The sequence below is a fragment of the Eschrichtius robustus genome, chromosome 19, assembly GCF_028021215.1.
Source record: "Eschrichtius robustus isolate mEscRob2 chromosome 19, mEscRob2.pri, whole genome shotgun sequence".
NCBI classification, from domain to species: Eukaryota; Metazoa; Chordata; class Mammalia; order Artiodactyla; family Eschrichtiidae; genus Eschrichtius; species Eschrichtius robustus.
In genome coordinates, this window is record NC_090842.1 from 28,612,769 (window position 1) to 28,632,229 (window position 19,461).

The 19,461-nt window shown below is 41.7% G+C and overlaps 2 protein-coding genes and 1 non-coding gene across 10 annotated transcripts in view; 1 reads left to right on the top strand and 2 right to left on the bottom strand.

Annotated features, from left to right (window-relative positions):
- Positions 1-2,310, bottom strand: part of RSPRY1 (ring finger and SPRY domain containing 1) — a 50,029-nt gene extending 47,719 nt beyond the window's left edge. For both annotated transcript variants that reach the window (XM_068527523.1, XM_068527522.1), the window contains exon 1: positions 2,183-2,310. The gene's annotated coding sequence lies outside the window, so the exon portion shown is untranslated. The remainder of the gene's footprint in view (positions 1-2,182) is intronic.
- Positions 2,311-2,553: 243 nt separating this feature from the next.
- Positions 2,554-19,461, top strand: part of PSME3IP1 (proteasome activator subunit 3 interacting protein 1) — a 49,412-nt gene continuing 32,504 nt past the window's right edge. Inside the window, exons 1-5 of one of the 7 annotated variants that reach the window (XM_068528993.1) lie at positions 2,554-2,606; positions 13,063-13,204; positions 13,701-13,799; positions 14,217-14,338; positions 18,915-19,048. In XM_068528993.1, the coding sequence (XP_068385094.1) occupies positions 13,078-13,204; positions 13,701-13,799; positions 14,217-14,338; positions 18,915-19,048 (482 nt within the window). In that variant the 5' untranslated portion in view covers positions 2,554-2,606; positions 13,063-13,077. The other 6 variants (XM_068528994.1, XM_068528992.1, XM_068528995.1 and 3 more) reach the window with 6 other exon arrangements.
- TRNAG-CCC (transfer RNA glycine (anticodon CCC)) lies at positions 18,642-18,714 on the bottom strand. The gene has a single exon. It is a non-coding gene; the product is annotated as a tRNA-Gly (tRNA).

A 19,461-nucleotide genomic window follows, 5' to 3' on the forward strand; every position in this document is an offset into this window, starting at 1 on the left:
CTAAGTTTTTATTTTCTCTTGATTCTTGGCCAATTTACTAACTGGAAAGTTATTTTGCTGACAAAGCAGAAAAAGTCCACATAAAGTATGCTGGAACACTTCCTATAGTCAATAACGTAAAAATAATCATGGAGTACAGAAATAATGAAAACAGCAAAAGCAGGACACAGACCTTAAGCAGTAGGTCTGCACGACATGTACCCTGGGAACCAGAAAGCTCACAAAATCACCACAGTGATTTTTTCAAAAAAGACTCATGGAACATAAGATTAGAAAAACAGGAAGTTCAAGTCGGCTTTTTGTTTAAAAAAAAAACTTCAAAAATCACAAATTACTAAATATTTGTTAAACCAGCTCTAACAAATGCAACTAACCAAAAATTAGGAAAATGTCAGACATGGGCACAGTACACATAACCTCACAGAGGGAGCTACAAGGCAAGATGTCACTCCAGGAAATGCAAACTATATATGGTGAAAAGTAGAAAAAAACACTGTGGAAGAGAAATATAAAAGCAATTGCTAATGCGCCTCATAATCTATAGTTTGGGGCTACTACAGGAAGGCATAGTATTCGTGGAAAAAAAAGGAGGTCTCATTTCTAAAATCACAACTGAGGGAGGAAACATGATATTCACTACCTGTAGACATCCAAAGGCCACAAATACATTTATATGGGAAAAGGGGAGGTAGTTTACAATACTGAGATCAAATTACCTACAGGAAAATTTCAGCTGTCAGAAAAAAAAATTCCCGAAGGAAAAGATTATATCATAGGGCTATCTTCTGCCAGTACCACCAGAAGTTCAAAGTAAATTAAAACTCTGGGAGCAAAACTGGAAATCCCTCTACCCCCATCTAAGCAGGGGTTGAAATCATGGGTTTAAGATTATATGACCTACAAAGCTGTAAACCTTGACGCTTTCAGTACAATATGGCTCCCAGCACTCCATAGGTGATCAACAAGTGTATTAATGCTAATCCCTTACATCTACATACTGCTTTACAGTTTAGAAAGTGCCTTCACTTTCATTTCTCAACAGCAACCCCTTTGATGGTAGAATCACAATACTTTACTTTCACACAGCTTGTAGTCTGTAAAGTACTTTCACACACTGTTATTTTACAGAAGAGACCCAAGGAGGTTAAGGAGGAGGAGATGGTAGGTAAGGGGCCTGGACAACCAAGGGACTCTATTCAGTCAGTTAAATAGACACTTCTAACCTTTAGAAGTTCAAAGTACAACACTCCAGGGGGAGCAACCTCATTCAGACAGCTATACAGGATAGAACGCCAGAGTCTCAGTGGACCATTTCTGCCTCTACTTCCGCCCCCAAAGACAGGGAAACTGAGGTAGCAGGTAGAACAAAAGCCTGATCTAGAGTCACGCAGGGCGTGCTGGTGGGACGGACTTCCCCCACTCCACCTGCACTATGCCCAGAAGCGGCTGAATCCTGTGTTTGAGAGGAAAACGCTTGCCATTCCCGCTTCCCTCTCACTATTCCCCATCCAGGCTTTCCTATGGATGGGGGTCTTTTCTCCCCGGAACCGCGCAGCAAATCCCCTCTCTCCAGGCCCTTACCCATTTGTCACATGGGGCCTCCGAGGTAGAACCCGCTAGCTCTGGCTCCCAACTCCTAGCCTCTCTCTCTGAGGCGTCTCTTGACCCTAAGGCACGTCTAAGCTTCCCCGGCTATGGTCTACCTCCCACTCGTGCCACCTAAACCTCAAACTCCACAAAAGGAAACCCTCCCCAAGCGCCCTCCCACCTACCTCCTCCACCCTGGGCACCCCTGAGGAGCACTCCTAAGTATCAGCAGCCTCCCAGGAGCTACCTGCTTCTCACCTGGGCCCCTTTAGCCGCGGCCTCCTCAGAAGGGCGACCCCCAACAACCTCCTCGGTCAAGAACCCCCTAAAGGGGGAACACCCTCTTCCAGAAACCTCTCCGGGCGCCTTCAGCACGGCCCTCGCTGGAGGACCTCTGGGCTGTTTCCTGGTCTCTGCCCAACGCCACCCCCTCCCAGGCCCCTTCTCGGAACCTCCCCCAGCCCCAGTCCGGTCTCTCCGCCGCAGACTCGGGCGGCTGTTCCCCTCCCTCACGGACGTCCCCAGTCCTGGGGTTCCCCCCACTCCGCGTCCCCAGGGGCTTCCCGGAGCAGCGTGACTGGGCTGCGGCACTGACTTTCTCCAGCTCCCGGGCCCACCCGAGGGAGGAGGCGGCGGCGGCGGCGGCGCAACTCCTTTGTGACAGGTCCGAGAGAGCGGTAAAGATGGACGCGAGGCCACGGCGCTGCCATTACGTGCTGGGCCCACCCCCGCTTCGTACCGCCCAGGCCCTCCCTCAGTCCCCTAGGAAACGCCCCTTCCTCGGTGGCGATCCCTCTTCCTGAAAGCCAATCATCTTTCAGAGACCACGTCACGTGACATCGCCGCTCGGCCCGCCCCCCTGGAGGAAGCTAGCCAATCCCCTTGCTGAAGTGTGAATGGCCCAATCAAGTCTCTCCCGCTAGCTTTCCAGGGACCGGATTTCCATCTGTCTCCTGGGGAGGAAGAGAGGTGCGGATTGGGTTACGCTGCCGGAAGGGGGGAGGAGCTCTGTTGTGGCGGTGAGGAAAAGGAATCTCAGAAGGGTTGGAAGAAATATAAAAGCAAAGGCTGTTTTTCTTGCTTTCTTTCTGTTTTTACTTTCTTTCTTTTTCTTTTTCCTTAAGAGCGAGCGGCCCTTGCGGTGGCGGTTTGGGGTGGGCGCCGCCGAGGTGAGGGGGTCTCGCCTCCCGCACGCTGGTAGGTGAGTGCGGCCTGGGCCCTGGCCAGGCAGCGAAACCTGGGCTCCGGCTTTCTCGCTCCGGAGGTGAGGGGCTGCGTCTGATGGGAGGTTTAGGGCCAGGTCTGCCCTCAGTCCGCTCTCTCGCCCAGTGTTCTGAGTCACCGGGGACAGGGGCTTGCGGGGCCCAGCCTGAGGGAAGCCGAGGGAGCCGGCGGGAATGCCTTCAGGTCCTGTGGAGGAGGATGCCGACCCTTTCAAGCGGTCCTGGGACTTTGGGCCTCTAGTCGGCTCCCCTGTACCTTTTCTGTCAGGTGGGGCCACCCAGGCTCCAGGTGAGGAGCGGGCTCTTGTCCCAGAGGTCTTGGAACGGCTCCAGGCTCCTCGGGAGATGTGGGGGGTGCCTGGTTGGAAATGATTGAGTCACAGAATTAGTGCAGGAGGAGAAACATTTATTATGTACCAGTAGATGTGCTCAGTGCGTTTTCTTCTAATAGAAAACAAACCGGTGTGCTCGTTTTGCAGAAAATTTAGGAAACTAAGACCGCGCGGGTTGAAGCGTCTTGTTTGAGAGTTGCTGGCCCAGATGAATGTCAGTGCGCATGGCGGGAAAGGGGGAGACCTATTCGTTCAGAGCACTGGTTCTTAAACTAGTAGAAAACAAGAGCTTCTGCGGCCCTTTTAAAATGCAGATTCTCGGACCCCACCCCAGATAGTCGGACTCGGGTCTTGGGGGGGACCCAGGAAGCCAAGTGCGGCTCTGGTGGTCAGAATTCCCAATGACCTCTTGTGTACCAGTTGTTGGGTAAGATTTGTTGATAATTCACTCAGCTGTTTGCCTTATTGCTGTGTTAACAAGGACCCCGTGAAATGGTTTGGAAGGCACTGCTTTTGAAACCCTTGAGAGGAATTAGTGTTGTGTAGGCCCCTTTTTGATAACAAGCAATTGAGCTGAGGTAAAGGCAGCTTGTACAGTCTTTCAGATGGAGCTTGAGGTTAACAATTTGTAAGGGTCTGAAAGCAGAGGCTGCCCAATTATCTTTCTCACCTGAGGTGTTGGTGCCTCAGGTGAGAAATTCTTCGTGGTTGTAAGAAAGGAAGAATTATGTCAATACCATTTACCTGATTAGCAGTCTTTACCTTTAGCTTCTAAGAATCTTGCTGTTTTGGTTAGAATCAAGCTGCTGCTTCAGAAATTGAAAACCACGTATCTGGTAAATGAAGTAATTTAAGTGCATGGTTCAGCCATAGACTCAGTTGTGTGTAATTATGTCTTCGTGGCAGCTAAATTAAACAATTTTAGTGTGCTCACTGTTGATCACCTTTTGTACTTACTTTGTCTTAATTGTCAAATATGATGTGTCACTTTTTACTATAGGATGTGTTTTACAGATTATTTTGTGCTTGTCTTTGGTTTTCTGCATTTTCATTATGATGTATGCAACTATGGATTTGTTTCTGTTCAATTAGTTTGGTGTTTATTACACTTATTAATTTGTGGATTGGTGTCTTTCATTAGTTCTGTAAAATTCTCAGCCATTTTATATTCATGTATTGCTTCTGCCCCGTTGTTTATCTTTCTTTTTTATTGATTTAACATAGACCTTTTCACTCTCTTCTTTATGCCTCTTACTCTTTTTATTTTTCTATACTATATTCTGGATAATTTCTTCTTTATTAATTTTCTCATAGGTTATTTCTAACCTGTTACTAAACTCATCTGTTGCAATCTTAAATTCAGTTATTGCATGTTTTAGTTACTGAAGTTCTATTTTTTTTTTCTTTTCAAATGTGCCATGCCACTGTCTTACAGTTTCTTATTCTCTGCTATTAATTTTGAGGCTTGGTTTTTATTTCTTTAAACATGGTAATCATAGTTGTTTTGTAATCTATATATGTTAATTCCTTTGGGAATATAAATTTCCTTTGGGTCTGTTTCTGTTACCCGTTATTCCTGCTTTTTTTCTTACCAGTTCACCTTTACCTTGATGGTGTAGTTCTTTGGGGTACCAGATTAAGATGGAGAAAAAGGTGGTTATCAGACTCCGCACACCCTGGGTGGGCTCCCTGCTTTTGAGTTTTGCTTCACAAGGGCACCAAAACAGCAGCTTTCAAGATCAGAGAAATCCTTGGGATGAAAACCAGTCTGAATATTGGACTTAATGTGGTTTTCACCTTGTCTTGGGTTTTTGGCCAAATTCTTTACCATCTTGTTAGCTTTTCTATTTGTTTAAAAATTATTTTAAAAAATTCTTCCAGTTTTACTTATCATAGAGGTAGGAGATTGGTCTCAATTACCTAGCCCACTATTTCTGGAAATGAAGGCCCCCTTTGATTTTTATTTTAGAGTGTGAAATATGTCATTTCAGGGAAACTTGAGTTAAAGATAATTTTTCTTAATATATCTAAACTTCCACCACTTTTCACTGTGCAGTGTCATAGCTGCAAAATTAAGCTTCCCCTGTGCTTTTTTTCTAGTCTTCCTTATCTAACTTCTGTTCTCTTAGAGCATTTAACCTCATTCTGCATTTCCTTAAATTGCTCATGTACCAACCTTATCTCTTTTATTGAATGCAGGTTCCTCACTTGCTAAAAAGTAGTGCCAGTTTACTACCTAGCACTGTGCCTTGCACATAATAGGTTCCCTGTAAAGATTTACTTCAAAAATACAGCTGAATGAGTTAGTGGGCCTTGTATGATTGGTGTAATGTAAAACCTTTTTTTGTCTTTTTTAAATTTGGCCTTAAGAGAGGAGATACATAAAGCCTGGAGGGTGGGGGTGGGAAGGAGTATGATTTAGTGTGGGTTAGGTTCTAAAGTTAGCCCAGATGGTAAAATAGTGTGTAATCAAAGCTATCCTCGAAAAACTTTTAGGGAGGCACCATGTTGGATGTAGGTATACCAGCGCAGCAAAATTCCAGCATGGCCAGATTTTCCTCCAGCTTTGAAACAGATGCTGTTTTTCTTCCTTTGAGTCCCAGATGAAGTAGTTGGTTTGCATTTAGGAATTACAATGTGTAAAAAAATATAACTAATATTAGAATCACACATAGTGAGGGAAGTATTTATACTCTGAGAGGCACACATGAATTGGGGAGCTGAGAATTAGCTAAGGGAACCAATATTTAAGTTCTCTCTTTTTTTCTTCCAGTGGATATAGATGAATTCAGAGTAAATGCACATATGATGAGATTTTTTTTCTTGTGCTATGGAAAGGTAAATGTATATTTAGTTTTTTTTTTAACTTCATGTGTTTTTTAGATGCCTAGACAACCAGAAGTTTACTTCAAATTGCTCTTTATAGTAAACATTCTAAATATGAATTACATTGCTTATGGTGTACCTTCATTTTGAGATTCTTTAGTCTCCTTTGCTAGTGGAATAGGTTAAATAAGCCTCAGTGTTAGAAGAGTGACTAAGGATTACTTTGTCTAGTAATAAGTGCTGACAAAGTGTTCTCTGTTAGTAGTTGTCATTCATTCTCTGAAGTTTTATTTATTTATTTATTTATGTTGGGCTGCGTTGGGTCTTCGTTGCTGCCCCCGGGCTTTCTCTAGTTGCCGTGAGCGGGGGCTACTCTTGGTTGTGGTGCGCGGGCTTCTCATTGCTGTGGCTTCTCTGGTTGCAGAGCACGGGCTTTAGGCACGCAGGCTTCAGTAGTTGTGGCACATGGGCTTAGTTGCTCCGTGGCGTGTGGGATCTTCCCAGACCACGGATAGAACCCGTGTCCTCTGCCTTGGCAGGCGGATTCTTAACCACTGCGCCACCAGGGAAGTCCCTGAAGTTTTATAATACAGGGAAAGTTGGCTTGATCTAAACTGCTGTAGCTTGGTAGAAGTGCCTTCTGGCCAGAAAGCAGTCTTTATTTGGAATATTTTTGAGTTTGCCAGATGACAAATTCCTCTTAGTTGCTGTCCTGCATTTTGAAATCCCATGTGACTTGAACATCAGGATAAAAGTGTTGAAAGAGCAGTACTTAAGTATATTTACGGACAGAAAGAAAGTGGATTGGCCTATTGTTTTTGCTCCCCAGAGGGAAGCCTTAGAACACCGTAACACAGAGATCTGATCCTCCCTGGTGTATTTTTACACATCCAGTGTATCTAATGTTAGAAATTAGGAGGGTATGGTGGCTAGTGATGTAAACACTTGGGTAGTCTGCCACCACAAAATTCAGTTCCATAGGAAACCAGATCTCATTAATTTGTATCGTGGCACGAGCTAAATGGAATAATTTTCAGGTCAGCAATGGCAATTATTTTGGGAGCAGCAATGTAAGTTTTGTTTTTTAAAACTTGTATAGCATGCTATGTATGAGTCCATTCTGTCATTCTGTCCCACCAACCTGGAAATTAAATACTTCAGTCTCCAGTACAAATACAGTAGTGCAGTGTTTAACATTTACTTCAGCTTGAAATATAAGAACTTTGTTTCTTTGGCTGTCAAGCAAATTTGAAAACTCTTTGCATCAGTTTGAAACTTTTAAGTTGGGACAAAGTGATTTTGGTATGGTTTTGGTTTTCCATGAATTCCATATTTGAAGAACTTAAATAATCCTTTTAAAAATAATGTAATGTTTAATTTGATAATTCAACTTGAGTCAAAAAAGCTGTGTGAGTAAAGGAACATGCAAAAAAGTTATGTGAGTAAAGGAAAGTTGACAGCATTTATTCTTTCTAAAATTAAACACAGTAAAGACAAAATAAGCATTCTCAATGTAAATCCTCTTCATCCCTAAATGAATTTTTATAATTAGATCCCCACACCCCTGGGCTTTTGTTTGTTTGTGTTTTGTTTTAAATTATTCTAGCAAACAAAAGAGGAAAATAAGAGACTTGTGAAAAATTAGATAGGCTGTAGGAATTTGAAATAGACAATTTAATTTCTGGTTTCTCTGTCTACTTCCAGAAGAAGGTAAGTTGTGGGTACTCATCACCTTTCTAATGCAGAATAAAGTCAGTGAATGTTGGACTCGTCAGAGAAAAATGCTTTGTGTGGGAAATATTTATTGCTTAGCGTGAGAGCATTTTTTTAGTCAGTTGAAATTAAAGGAAAGTAGCAAGAGTTTTTTAAAAAAATTATTTATTTATTTTTGGCTGCGTTGGGTCTTCATCGCTGCGCACGGGCTTTCTGTAGTTGCAGCAAGCGGGGGCTACTCTTCGTTGCGGTGCGCGGGCGTCTCATTGTGGTGGCCTCTCGTTGAGGAGCACGGGCTCTAGGCGCATGGGCTTCAGTAGTTGTGGCACGCGGGCTCAGTAGTTGTGGCTCGTGGGCTCTAGAGTGCAGGCTCAGTAGTTGTGACGTATGGGCTTAGTTGCTCCGTGGCATGTGGGATCTTCCCAGACCAGGGCTCGAAACCGTGTCCCCTGCATTGGCAGGCAGATTCTTAACCACTGCACCACCAGGGAAGTCCCGCAAGAGTTATTCTTGAAGAAGATGTCAGTTATCTAATATAGTAACGTGATGTAATCTTTGGTCTTGTGTTTCCTATTGCACAAGTTGTATAGTGTTTGAATAGAATTCCCTATGGGACAAAGATGCTTTGGTGAATATTTGTTTAATGACTACCATTTTCTATAATTTACATTGGACAGTATCTAAGACTATTCATGTGAGAGCATTCCTCCCTGCTCAGGTTCTTCAGATCCTCTCCATGGTTGGTTTATTCAATTGAAGTATGTCTTTATATTTAACGTGTGGCAGACGCTGTGCTAATAAGCACTGTGAAGAAAAAGAGCTGTTGGAATAGTCATAAATGATAAAACACAATGGGTAAGTGCTATAGTAGAGTAATAAATAGCTGGAATGGGGGCCAGAGGAGAAACAGGGAGACTAATGGAATGCTCTTGCAGTAGTTTATGCAAGATGAGGCCCTGAAAAGAAGAGATTAGAAAGGAAAGGACTCTTAAAGGAGAGGATGAATTAGAAAGAGATCATTATGAGGTAGAAATAACAGAACTTGGAGACTGGTGGCATGTAAGGGAAAAAGGAAAAAGGAGTCTAGATATATGCCCAGGTTTTCAGCCTGGGAAACTTGATTGATCCATATTTGTTCCCTTCATTACTGCCTCTTACCTGTACTGTTCACTTTGGTAATTTATTACATACGCTATTATCTGGTATTAACTAGTGCAAGAGTATTAACTCTTAAAGTTTATTTTCTTTATCACCCCATAGAATTTGGCACAGTGCTGGACACAGTTCAGCATTCAGCACAATGCTGAGTTTATTTAATTTGAATTAATAATAAAACAGTAAAAGAGAGAACCACAGTAAAGGGGAAATATAGAATTACCAAATATGTATACATGCACGTTTTTCCTAATCTCTGTTGTGGTCCCTTTCCCACTTCACATATCATGGTTGTTTATGTCACTGATTTATTTCGCCTGCACTCCTTGAGTGCAGACTGTATTTCTCTCACTCCCATAACCAGAGCTTAGCATAGCACTTTGTAGTAATGGCAAACCTTTCAAAGCATTTTTAAGCAGGTGCCAAACACTGTGCTAAGTGCTTTACATGAATTCTCTTGTTATCCTCACAAAAGCTTTATGTTGTGCAGTACTATTTTAATCCCCATTGGTGAGTGCAATCTGTGGATTAGGAAACTAAGGCTCAGAGGAGTTAAGTGACTTGTCCAGGATCATACAACTTATAAGTGGCAGAACCGAGGTCTCTTGATCTCAGAGTCTATAGTCTTCATCATTACCTGTATCATTACCTCTTGTAAGGAGGCTGCAGCAGAAGGTATTTGTTATATATTGGTTGAATTAGATTAGGTTGTAGTGAAAGGTGTCTTAAGTTAAGCTGACTTCTTGGCAATATTTATTGACAGTGAAGTTTTGAATCCTGAAAAGACCTGAATATTTCTGGAGAAGAAGTATTCTGAATATTATCCAGAATACGCAGGAGTATGACCACTTGTTCATGAACATTTTCTGTCCTTTAACCTCTCCTAATATAAAAATTAATTAGCCAGAGGGCCACTGGTGGCATTGAAGGCAAGAAGGGAACAACAGTAGTTGAAGTGCCAGGGAATGAGGACCTACAGAAGATGTGCAAATTGAAGGAAGAGATGGATAAAGCAGTCTATGGTTTAGTCTTGGCCCTTTTAAACTCACAGAAATTTATTATAATTAGGTGTGGCCATCTTGTTTTATTTTGGGAATGAGGGAATGTCAGGATTATATTAGCTTTAAAGAACAGAGTTTTGGACTTCCCTGGTGGGGCAGTGGTTAAGAATCCGCTTGCCAATGCAGGGGACACGGGTTCGAGCCCAGGTGCGGGAAGATCCCACATGCCACGGAGCAGCTAAGCCTGTGCGCCACAACTATTGAGCCTGTACTCTGGAGCCCACAAACTGCTAAATAAATAAATAAATAAATTTTAAAAATAAATTAAAATAAAGAACAGATTTTTTACAAGTGTTCATTAGTTTTTACTGTGTGAGTGTTTTCTCAGGAAATCAACCTTTGAGAGAAGTAGAGTTTCTCTGTCAAATTCTAAATCCATTGTCTTTAAATTTCCTTTTTTTAATGTGCTTCTGCCTTGTTTTCATTTTCATTAGCCAACGGTGATCCTTGATTTTGTCCTTATTTGTGAAAGATGGGGAAATAGCACAGGCTAAACTCTTTGGGTAGAAGTTGAATTCTAACACTTTTTTTAAAAAAAACCTTTTTATTTATTTATTTATTGGCTGCGTTGGGTCTTTGTTGCTGCTCGCGGGCTTTCTCTAGTTGAGGCGAGCGCGGGCTACTCTTCGTTGAGGTGCGCGGGCTTCTCATTGCGGTGGCTTCTCTTGTTGCAGAGCACGGGCTCTAGGCGTGCGGGCTTCAGTAGTTGTGGCATGTGGGCTCAGTAGTTGTGGCACACGGGCTTAGTTGCTCCACGGCATGTGGGATCTTCCCGGACCAGGGATCGGACCTGTGTTCCCTGCATTGGCAGGTGGATTCTTAACCACTACGCCACCAGGGAAGTCCCGAATTCTAACACTTTGAGAAAAAGATTGATGAAAAGGAGAGTAAGAATGTCTTGGAATCCCATAAATTTGTCTTTTCCCAAAAGTAATTGATAAATGTTGGGAAGATTCTTATTTTTCTAGAGTTTCTGTTTCAAATTCAAACCCTTGTTTACATGTATTCTAAAGGCTCTGTCCCTTGAGTTTCAGGGATCTTTGTTAAAGTTAAATGAAGGTAGGTTCTTCTTTTTCCAAAAACTCAACAGGCTATGAAAATTAAATAAATGGTTTTATTTCCTTAATTTTACATTATAAGAATAATCATAAGAGTCTCTGAATTCTTATTTAGATTGAAGCATGTAAGAGTCTAGGTTTTTATTTTGGCCTTTTAGAAGAGTTCTTTCAGTATTAATATTATATTTTCATTTTTTAAGTGTAACGAGAGTGAAGAGATGCATTTAATGGCATACCAGTTGCATTACCATATCCTAAAATTTATTTCCCAGGTTTACATCATATGCAATTTGTTAAGTCCACTGCTTTGAGACACTTTTTCCTGTATTTTATAAGATTAAAGGAACTAGAAATGTTTGACCTAGAAAAGCGACAAATTAGGAGGAAAATGGGAGTTGTCTTCAAACAACTGCAGCATTGTCATGTTGAAAAAGGCATTTGGCTCCTTTTGTGTAGTCCCAGTGGATTGAACCTGTGTGTGGAATTTATAGGGAGACAGATTTCAGTTCAGTTTAAGGAAGAACTATCCTACCAGTCAGATCTGCTCAGAGAGAGAGTCAGCTGCCTGGGAAGGGAGTACAGTTTTAAAGTATGGGTTGGATGCAAATCTCCTGGGTATGTATGGTGGGTTCTGTTGCCAGATGGAGAATTGTTTGAGGTGGGCTATAAGGACCTGTTGCACGCTGAATTATTTACCAGGAAATAAGGGTGAGAGGACAGCCAATTTAGGGTGAGAAAGGAGAGCTACAGCTAAGAAAGGAGACATTGAGGGCCCAATATGTCTCTCCCATCCACTAGAGTTCTACATAGTTGATGTTTTCTCTGCCAGAGAGATTTAAGAAAATATTGGCTCTTGTTCCATAAGAGGTCATTATGCAGAACTTGAGGAATTTTTGGCATGGTCACAGAGACAGAACAATTCTGTTTCTGTAATAGGCCTCTGGCTGGAGACATCAAGTAATGCTAAATCAAAAGTGTCCAGGTTGTGGGCTTTAGGTGGGAGCAACAGCTTCTGTCAATTGATTTGGTTTTCTTTCTAGTAAATTTAAAAATTTTCTCATTGTTGTTTCATTGAACTAAACTTCAACAGTAGGATTTAGGCGGAGACTATCTTTTTGTTCTGCATGTTTGGATTTATTTTCTCAGTTTCCATTTTCGTCTTTACTAGAGAAAAATGTTTCATGAACATTCTCATCACTGGAATTTGATGTAGGAAGAAAGCTGAAATTGACATGTCCTTCTTTTCAAGGAGGATCCCTGGTTTCTGGGAAGGGGTATGGTGAAGTGGGTAAGAGTATGAATTTTTGCTCTCAGGCCTGGATTTGCTTCTCAGCTCCACCATTCACCACCTTTATCACCTTAGACAAGTGACCTAACTTCTCTGGGCCTAAAGTGCATAAAGTCGTTGAGGTCATTGTGGGAATGAGAAAAAAGAAGGATGGAGGATAGAATCTTAAGTGGGGCAGATTTGGAGTTTACAGGGAGGAAGGTCAGGAAGAGATGAAAGAGGAGTCATTTTAGTAGAGTACAGAGGACATGGAACCTGAAGTGGGGAGATCTGGGTTCTTCTAGTCTTACTTTCTCCACTCTTGGTCTGTGTGCCTCTAGGCATATCACTTCCCTGCTGAATGGACTAGACTCATCTCTAAGGCTCCTTGAATATCTGAGTTTCTCCTTTTCAGAATCTACTTGGAAATAAAAACAGGTGAATCAAGGTGGTGTAATATCCCTGAAACAGGAATTTCGAGAAGGAACAATGTCAGGGTGCCCAGGAGGCCAATTTGTCTATATTAGAGCGACAGAGAAAAATCTGGAATGTAAGGTTTACTGTGGCATATCATGAGAATTATTCCAGGTCCTCTCACTGAGTTTGTAGATAACATAGATGTTGATAAAACTACTTGATACATTAGGAAAATGTAATCATGTGCTTTCATCAATGACCTGTAAATTAAACTGCTTGAGGATTTCTCAGTTCAAGGTTGAAAGGAGTTTTGAGGTAGTCTATTGCTGGGGGAGACAGAGCTCAATCTTCTTGTTTCTCTTTAGAATTTTAATTGCAGTTCTCACTTGAAATGGTTTTTTTGGTTTTTTTTTTTTTTTGTAGACTGATTGTTCCATTATGGATGGAGGGGATGATGGTAACCTTGTTATCAAAAAGAGGTTTGTGTCTGAGGCAGAATTAGATGAACGGCGCAAAAGGAGGCAAGAAGAATGGGAGAAAGTTCGAAAACCTGAAGATCCAGAAGGTATAGAGGCTTGTAGACCTTTAATCTTTACAACCCTGCAAAGTGGGTATTAATGTCTTCGCTTTAGAGTAGAGAAACTGAGGCTCAAGGGACCTATGTAAGGCCGCCATAGCTGGGAGCAGAACTAGGGTCCTCACGTCTTTGCCCTTTCCACTCTGCCACACTGTCTTCCAGGAGATTCCGCTAGTCTATTCCATCTATTCAGGTGGATCCAGGATCTGAACAGCTGAGAATGCTGCTGCCAAGCAGGGTTTGGGTGGATCCCTCATCCAGTTAACTCTCAGGCCATGGGCCCTATTAACATTGATAGTTGGCTTTGAGAACTGCTGGCCCCTCTCTGAGGTCCAAAGGGAAGCTGTGGACTTTGTACTATTTTTGTGTTATCTTTGCCCTCAGATCATGCAGAGACTTGACTTCATCTTTAAAATCCTTTGTGATTCCAAAATAATATGAAAGGATTCTAAAGTATGTATTTTTCCCCCTCCCTTTCTTTCAGAATGCCCAGAGGAGGTTTATGACCCTCGGTCTCTATATGAAAGGCTACAGGAACAGAAAGATAGGAAGCAGCAGGAGTATGAAGAACAGTTCAAATTCAGTAAGCTTCAGAAAACGCAGTGTACAAGGGACTCTGCAGGGCCTTTTTGGTGCACTTTTGCCCTGTGCAACACTTTTACTAACCAACCATGAAATTGTCTTGATTATCTTTAGATAAAATTGTCTTTAGATGCTCATTTGGTGGAAAAGAGACAACTTTCTACCATCTAGACCACATTGAACATTTTTGTTTAGAACTCAAGATACCCATTTTAATTTTACACTAATATCTAGTAATGGGAGAGATGCCTTGATTTTATGTCATGTTATCTATCCAAAAGCTTTGGTGTTTACAAATTCTTTCTTCTAATCCCCTGAAGTATCTGCTATTTATTAAAAAATAGGACAAGGAAAATTCTTATTTGACTATATTTTTCCTTTAGCCTGTTAAGTGTTCCTTGTTTAATTATTTCCTCAGAGAACATGGTAAGAGGCTTAGACGAAGATGAGACCAACTTCCTTGATGAGGTTTCTCGGCAGCAGGAACTAATAGAAAAGCAGCGAAGAGAAGAAGAACTGAAAGAACTGAAGGAATACAGAATATCCTTTGTACTTTGTGAGGAATGTATAAGGTGTCAGTTTCTCATCAACATCTATGCATTTTAGTTTCTTCATAAGTAGAATGAGGGTCTTCTGCCTGGTGATCTCTAGTTCCCTTTCAACATGGATGTTCCTATGACTCTGAATAACTGGCAGTGATATGTAGAGTTATGTTGCATGCAGCAGTCTGTTGCAATCAAAAGTCCAGATCCTTTAGGATTAACTAAAGGCCTAAATTCTAATAGTCAGGACCAGGGTATTCTTGCCTTGTGGGATTAGACTCTGGAACAGGTGGGTGATGCAGTGAACCTCATCCAGGGGAGACACTGGCTTCTACGTTTTAAAAGGAAATGTTTAGCAACCCTCCTGTGTCCTTAGTAAGACCTTCCCTACAGATACAGCCTGGTTTGTCCCCATAGGTGGGTAGAGAAAGCATCCAAGAGAACTTTGCTTTGGTTCACTATTGCCTTTTTGGCATCCACTTGAATGTCTTAATAGACATCCCAAATGTAACTTGGCTGAATCAAAATTCTCAATTCCGTGCCTCATTACCCCGACCCTCATCACACCACCTTCCTCCCCCGCGACTCCCAATCTCTTCTTTTTCTGGTCTTCCCAATCTCAGTAATGGTACTCCTATACCCCCAGGTGCCTAGGCCAAAAACTACCTCCAAAATGTACTCCAAATCTTGCAGTTCTTGCTTTCTCTGCTGCCACTGCAGTCGTCGTAGACCTTCTCTGGACTACTGGGACCATCTAATTGTCTCTGCTTTTGCTCTCCTCCCCCACAAGCCATTCTCTAGACAATAGTCTGGGGAACTTTTGAAAACATACATGGGATCATATCACTTTCCTGTTTGAAACACTAGTGGCTTCCTGTTGCATTTAGTCTTAAATCTGCATTCTTTACCAGGTCATACAAGGCTCTGCATGATTTTGGCCAACCCACCACCCTGTTGTATCTTGAACTACTCTTCCTCCTGTTTACTATACTCCAGCCTACTGGCCTTCTTTATGTTCCTCTCATACTGAGCTCTGTGAGGCATTTGCTATTTCCTCAGCCTGGAATGCTCTGCCCTCAGAGTTTACAAGGCTGGCATTTCATGACACTTGGGTCTCAGCTCCGTTCCTCATAGAGCACCCCACCTAAAATTGCACCCACCCCCATCACTGACTATAATGTCATTTTTTTAATGATGTCTGTCACTACCTGAAAATCTTAATTTATATGCTTACTGGTTTGTGTGCTTCTTTATTGCTGGAATATAAAGTAAGCTCCATAAGAACAAGGACTTGATCACCACTGATTTCTCCAGTGCTTGGCATATAGTAAGTTCTCAGTATATACGTGAATATATTAATGAATGACTCATAGGAGAGGTTAAAAGGACCACCTTAGCTTTTTCCTTCTGTGAGAAAGCTAATTTGAGCATTTCATGCTTGTATGTTGAATAACCTCACTCGTGTGACTGAACAGGCTTTACCTCTAAGATTGATGATATGACTGTGTGTGTGTGCTAGTTGGTATTTTTTGCAGAGAGTGTGCAGTAGGTTCCATTAAAGAGTTATGTAGGAAAAAATGTGGACAGATTCCCAGGGATTTGGTTTAAGACAAGGTGACTGACGGTGATCGAGATAAGGTGGCAGCACAGTGCCGCAAAACCTGCTCTGAACTGGTAGCGGAAGACCTGGCTTCAAGTCCCAGTTCTTCTCGTGGAATTCTGGTATAACACTAAGATAGGAGTTGATGGAAAGTCACACCTCCATCCCAACTGTAGGATTGAGCTTGATTTTTCTGAAGCTTCCCTCCCGAACTCTGTTCCGTGGTGACCCCAGGATGATATTATGCGTTGATATATCTGAGATGGGCAGATATATGTATTGCATTGTTTCAGGCACCTGGCTTTTTCCTCTAAAGAAAAATATATTAATTACACTGTCATTTGAATTATGTCTTGTTTCATGTGCTTAATTTGGTAGGCAAGCAAATAAGCCAGAGTGTCTCCTAAAGCAGCATTTTGGAGAGTATTGTTGGTGTGGTATGAGTGTGAGAGACCTTTCGGTTTTCAATTCAAAAGGGAAGAATGAACATGGCAGCCATGAGGCAAAAGATACTTTTCTGTCCTGGTAACATTACAGCACAATATTGAAGAGGCTTCAGGGGTACTCGTTTTTTTTTTATATTTATATAAATTTATTCTGTTTATTTTTATTTTTGGCTGTGTTGGGTCTTCGTTGCTGTGCGCAGGCTTTCTCTTGTTGCAGAGAGTGGGGGCTTCTCATCCCGGTGGCTTCTCTTGTTGCAGACCATGGGCTCTAGGTGCGCAGGCTCAGTAGTTGTGGCGCACGGGCTTAGTTGCTTCACGGCATGTGGGATCTTCCCGGACCAGGGCTCGAACCCGTGTCCCCTGCATTGGCAGGTGGATTCTTAACCATTGCGCCACCAGGAAAGCCCAGGGTATTAGTTTTTATTGGAAACTTGGAACGTTCTGACTGTCTAGAAAAACTGAAGCAAAGCAAGCCTTCCAACCCACTGATGTGCTAATCCCAAGCATGCATGTAGCCAGAGTCATGTTGAAATAGGAATTGAAGGATTAGACATTTGTTTATTGAAGCTCTAAATCAGGAGCTGGTTCTTGGCTTTGCTTGGTTGCTATAAAATGATACATTTTGTAATGTGATACTAGTGAATACAAATAAGCTATGGTTTGTGCCAGTATAAACAACAGAACTCTTGTTTCTTTCAGGTTAGAGCAGTATTTATTAATATTATGTGTGTTTTAAAACAATGTGATTTTTAAAAAAATGCTCATCTAATGCATTCCATGAGATTTTTGAGATGTGTTTGTGTATTTAAAGCGTTTTAGGGGGAGAGGGACTGAGGGGAAAAAAGGGCTTATGCTTTGGATGTGGATCAAAAATACAACTACCACTTCCCTTCCTGCCCACCAAAAAAGAAGAGGTTGAGGGCTTTTCTTCACTTCAAAAGAATAGAAAGTTAAATGTTGGTTTTTGTCTTTGTCTTGGTATTATAAATGTGTGGTTTTGTTATATTTTTTCCATTTTTGTTTTATTTTTCAGTATTTAATATTAAGAATTTTCTTTGAGAGTTTCTATCCTTTAGTGATGGAATTGTAGGTAAAAATCGCAGCATGCTCGTTGTTTTTGGTATTCTGTACTAGAAAGATGAAATTTCTGTTTCCTTCATTTTTATTCTAAAAAAATGAACATTTAGTATTAACATATTATCAGTTTCCATGATGACCTTAAAAACATTAAATTGATGAAACTCAGAATACTGAGCATTATGCATAATCTGTATTGAATATTACAAATGTTTAAGATAACTGGTGCCCATAAGAATCGAGTTAGTGTCTGAAGAGTGATCAGAATTAGAATTTCCTAATTTCTGGTACCCAATTTCTCTGTTGTTCAAAGAAACAGGAATAGCAGACCATATACCTCTACCCCCACCCCTTTGGGCTGATAATACATACTTCTTAGATATCTTGGGCACTAGATGTCACTATTGTTCCAGCAAGGCATTACTGCATCTTAAGTAAGATGTTCCAATACATGTTTCAGTACTTATCTGTTGATTGATATGTTGTGGGAGAGCATGAAAGGGAAGGAGGGGAGGGGGTTGGTGGAGAGAACAAAAGAAACTGGCAAAGCTTGAGGGCCAGAGATTGACATGAAGCATGAAAAAAGTATTTTACAAGTGAACTGGTTGTTTTATGCTTTTAAAACAACTTTTCAGTCCTGTGTTGTGTTGCATATGCCCTGGGGTTTCTCATTAAAATCACCTTGAGAGTGTTTAAAACAGGTTCCTGGGCCTCTGGAGGTCCTCATTCAGTAGGTTTGGGACAGGGGAGGGACTCTGTCTTTTAATGAGCTGTAAGGTGATTCTGATGTTGTCTTGCACCAGCAGAGTAGGAGTTAGTCTTCATGATGTCTAAAATTGAATGCCACTGGTAGTCATAGGACACTCCGCAAAATTTGATTTTACCCTTGGGGGAAAAAGCAAATATTTTTATGTTTTCAGGTAAGCTACATTTTTTTCTGTTGCATCTTCAAGATCTTTGTTTTCTCCAGCAAGCATGATATTGGCCATGTCTTTGGTAATAGCAGGTTTTCTGGCCGTACTCAGATTTTCATTGAGAATCAAAGGGAAAAAGTTTGCTTCTCTGTATAATTTTGGGCTTGATTTGCTGGTTTCCTCCTAGTCACCTTTATTTATTTAAAAAAAAAAAATTTATTTTTTTGGCTGTGCCGGGTGTTACTTGCGGCATGCAGGATCTAGTTCCCTGACCAGGGATCGAACCCGGGCCCCCTGCATTGGGAGTGCAGAGTCTTAACCACTGGACCACCAGGGAAGTCCCTTCATTCCTTTTTAAATCAGCTGGATTTGACTGGCAGAATAAGGAGGGGAGGGCATTTTTAAAATAAGTAGGTTGAACATTCCATGGCAGAGCTGAAGTACTCACGGGTTATATTTGCCTTCCATCTCTTGATTTATCATTGTCCTGCTGTAGCTCTTCTTTTTGCTTAGTTTGACCCTTAACCTGTAACTCACAGTAATCTCAACAAGGTTGGAATTTCTCAAGACAACAAGAAGGAAGTGGAGAAGAAAGTGGCTGTGAAACCCACAGAAACCAAGACCAAGTTCTCCCAGGCAAAGCTGTTGGCAGGAGCTGTGAAGCATAAGAGGTCAGCCTGAATTCACACAACTTTAATCTCCTTCTGACTGTGTGCTTTGAAATGCCAGATTAATGGTAGCCAGAACAAAAGGTTACCTAAGCATAGGTCTTGGTGAAGTTCCTTTGGTGGTTTTACCTCTCTCTCCCCTACCAGATTTGGTGTCTTCTATAGCCTTTGACCCTTGTCTCTCTGTTCATTCAACATAATAGCTACTCTTCATTGGATGCCTGCCATGTGTCAGGCATTGTGTTAAGTTCTTTCCATGCATGATTTCTTTTATTCCTCTCAACAGGTCTGTGAAGTACAAGTTGTTATTATCAGATGAAGAGACTGAGAATCTCAGAGGTTGAGAACCTTTGTCCAAGGTCACAAAGTAGCAGGAGAGGTGGAGTTCAATACTTGAACATCTGTTTCTAGGCAAA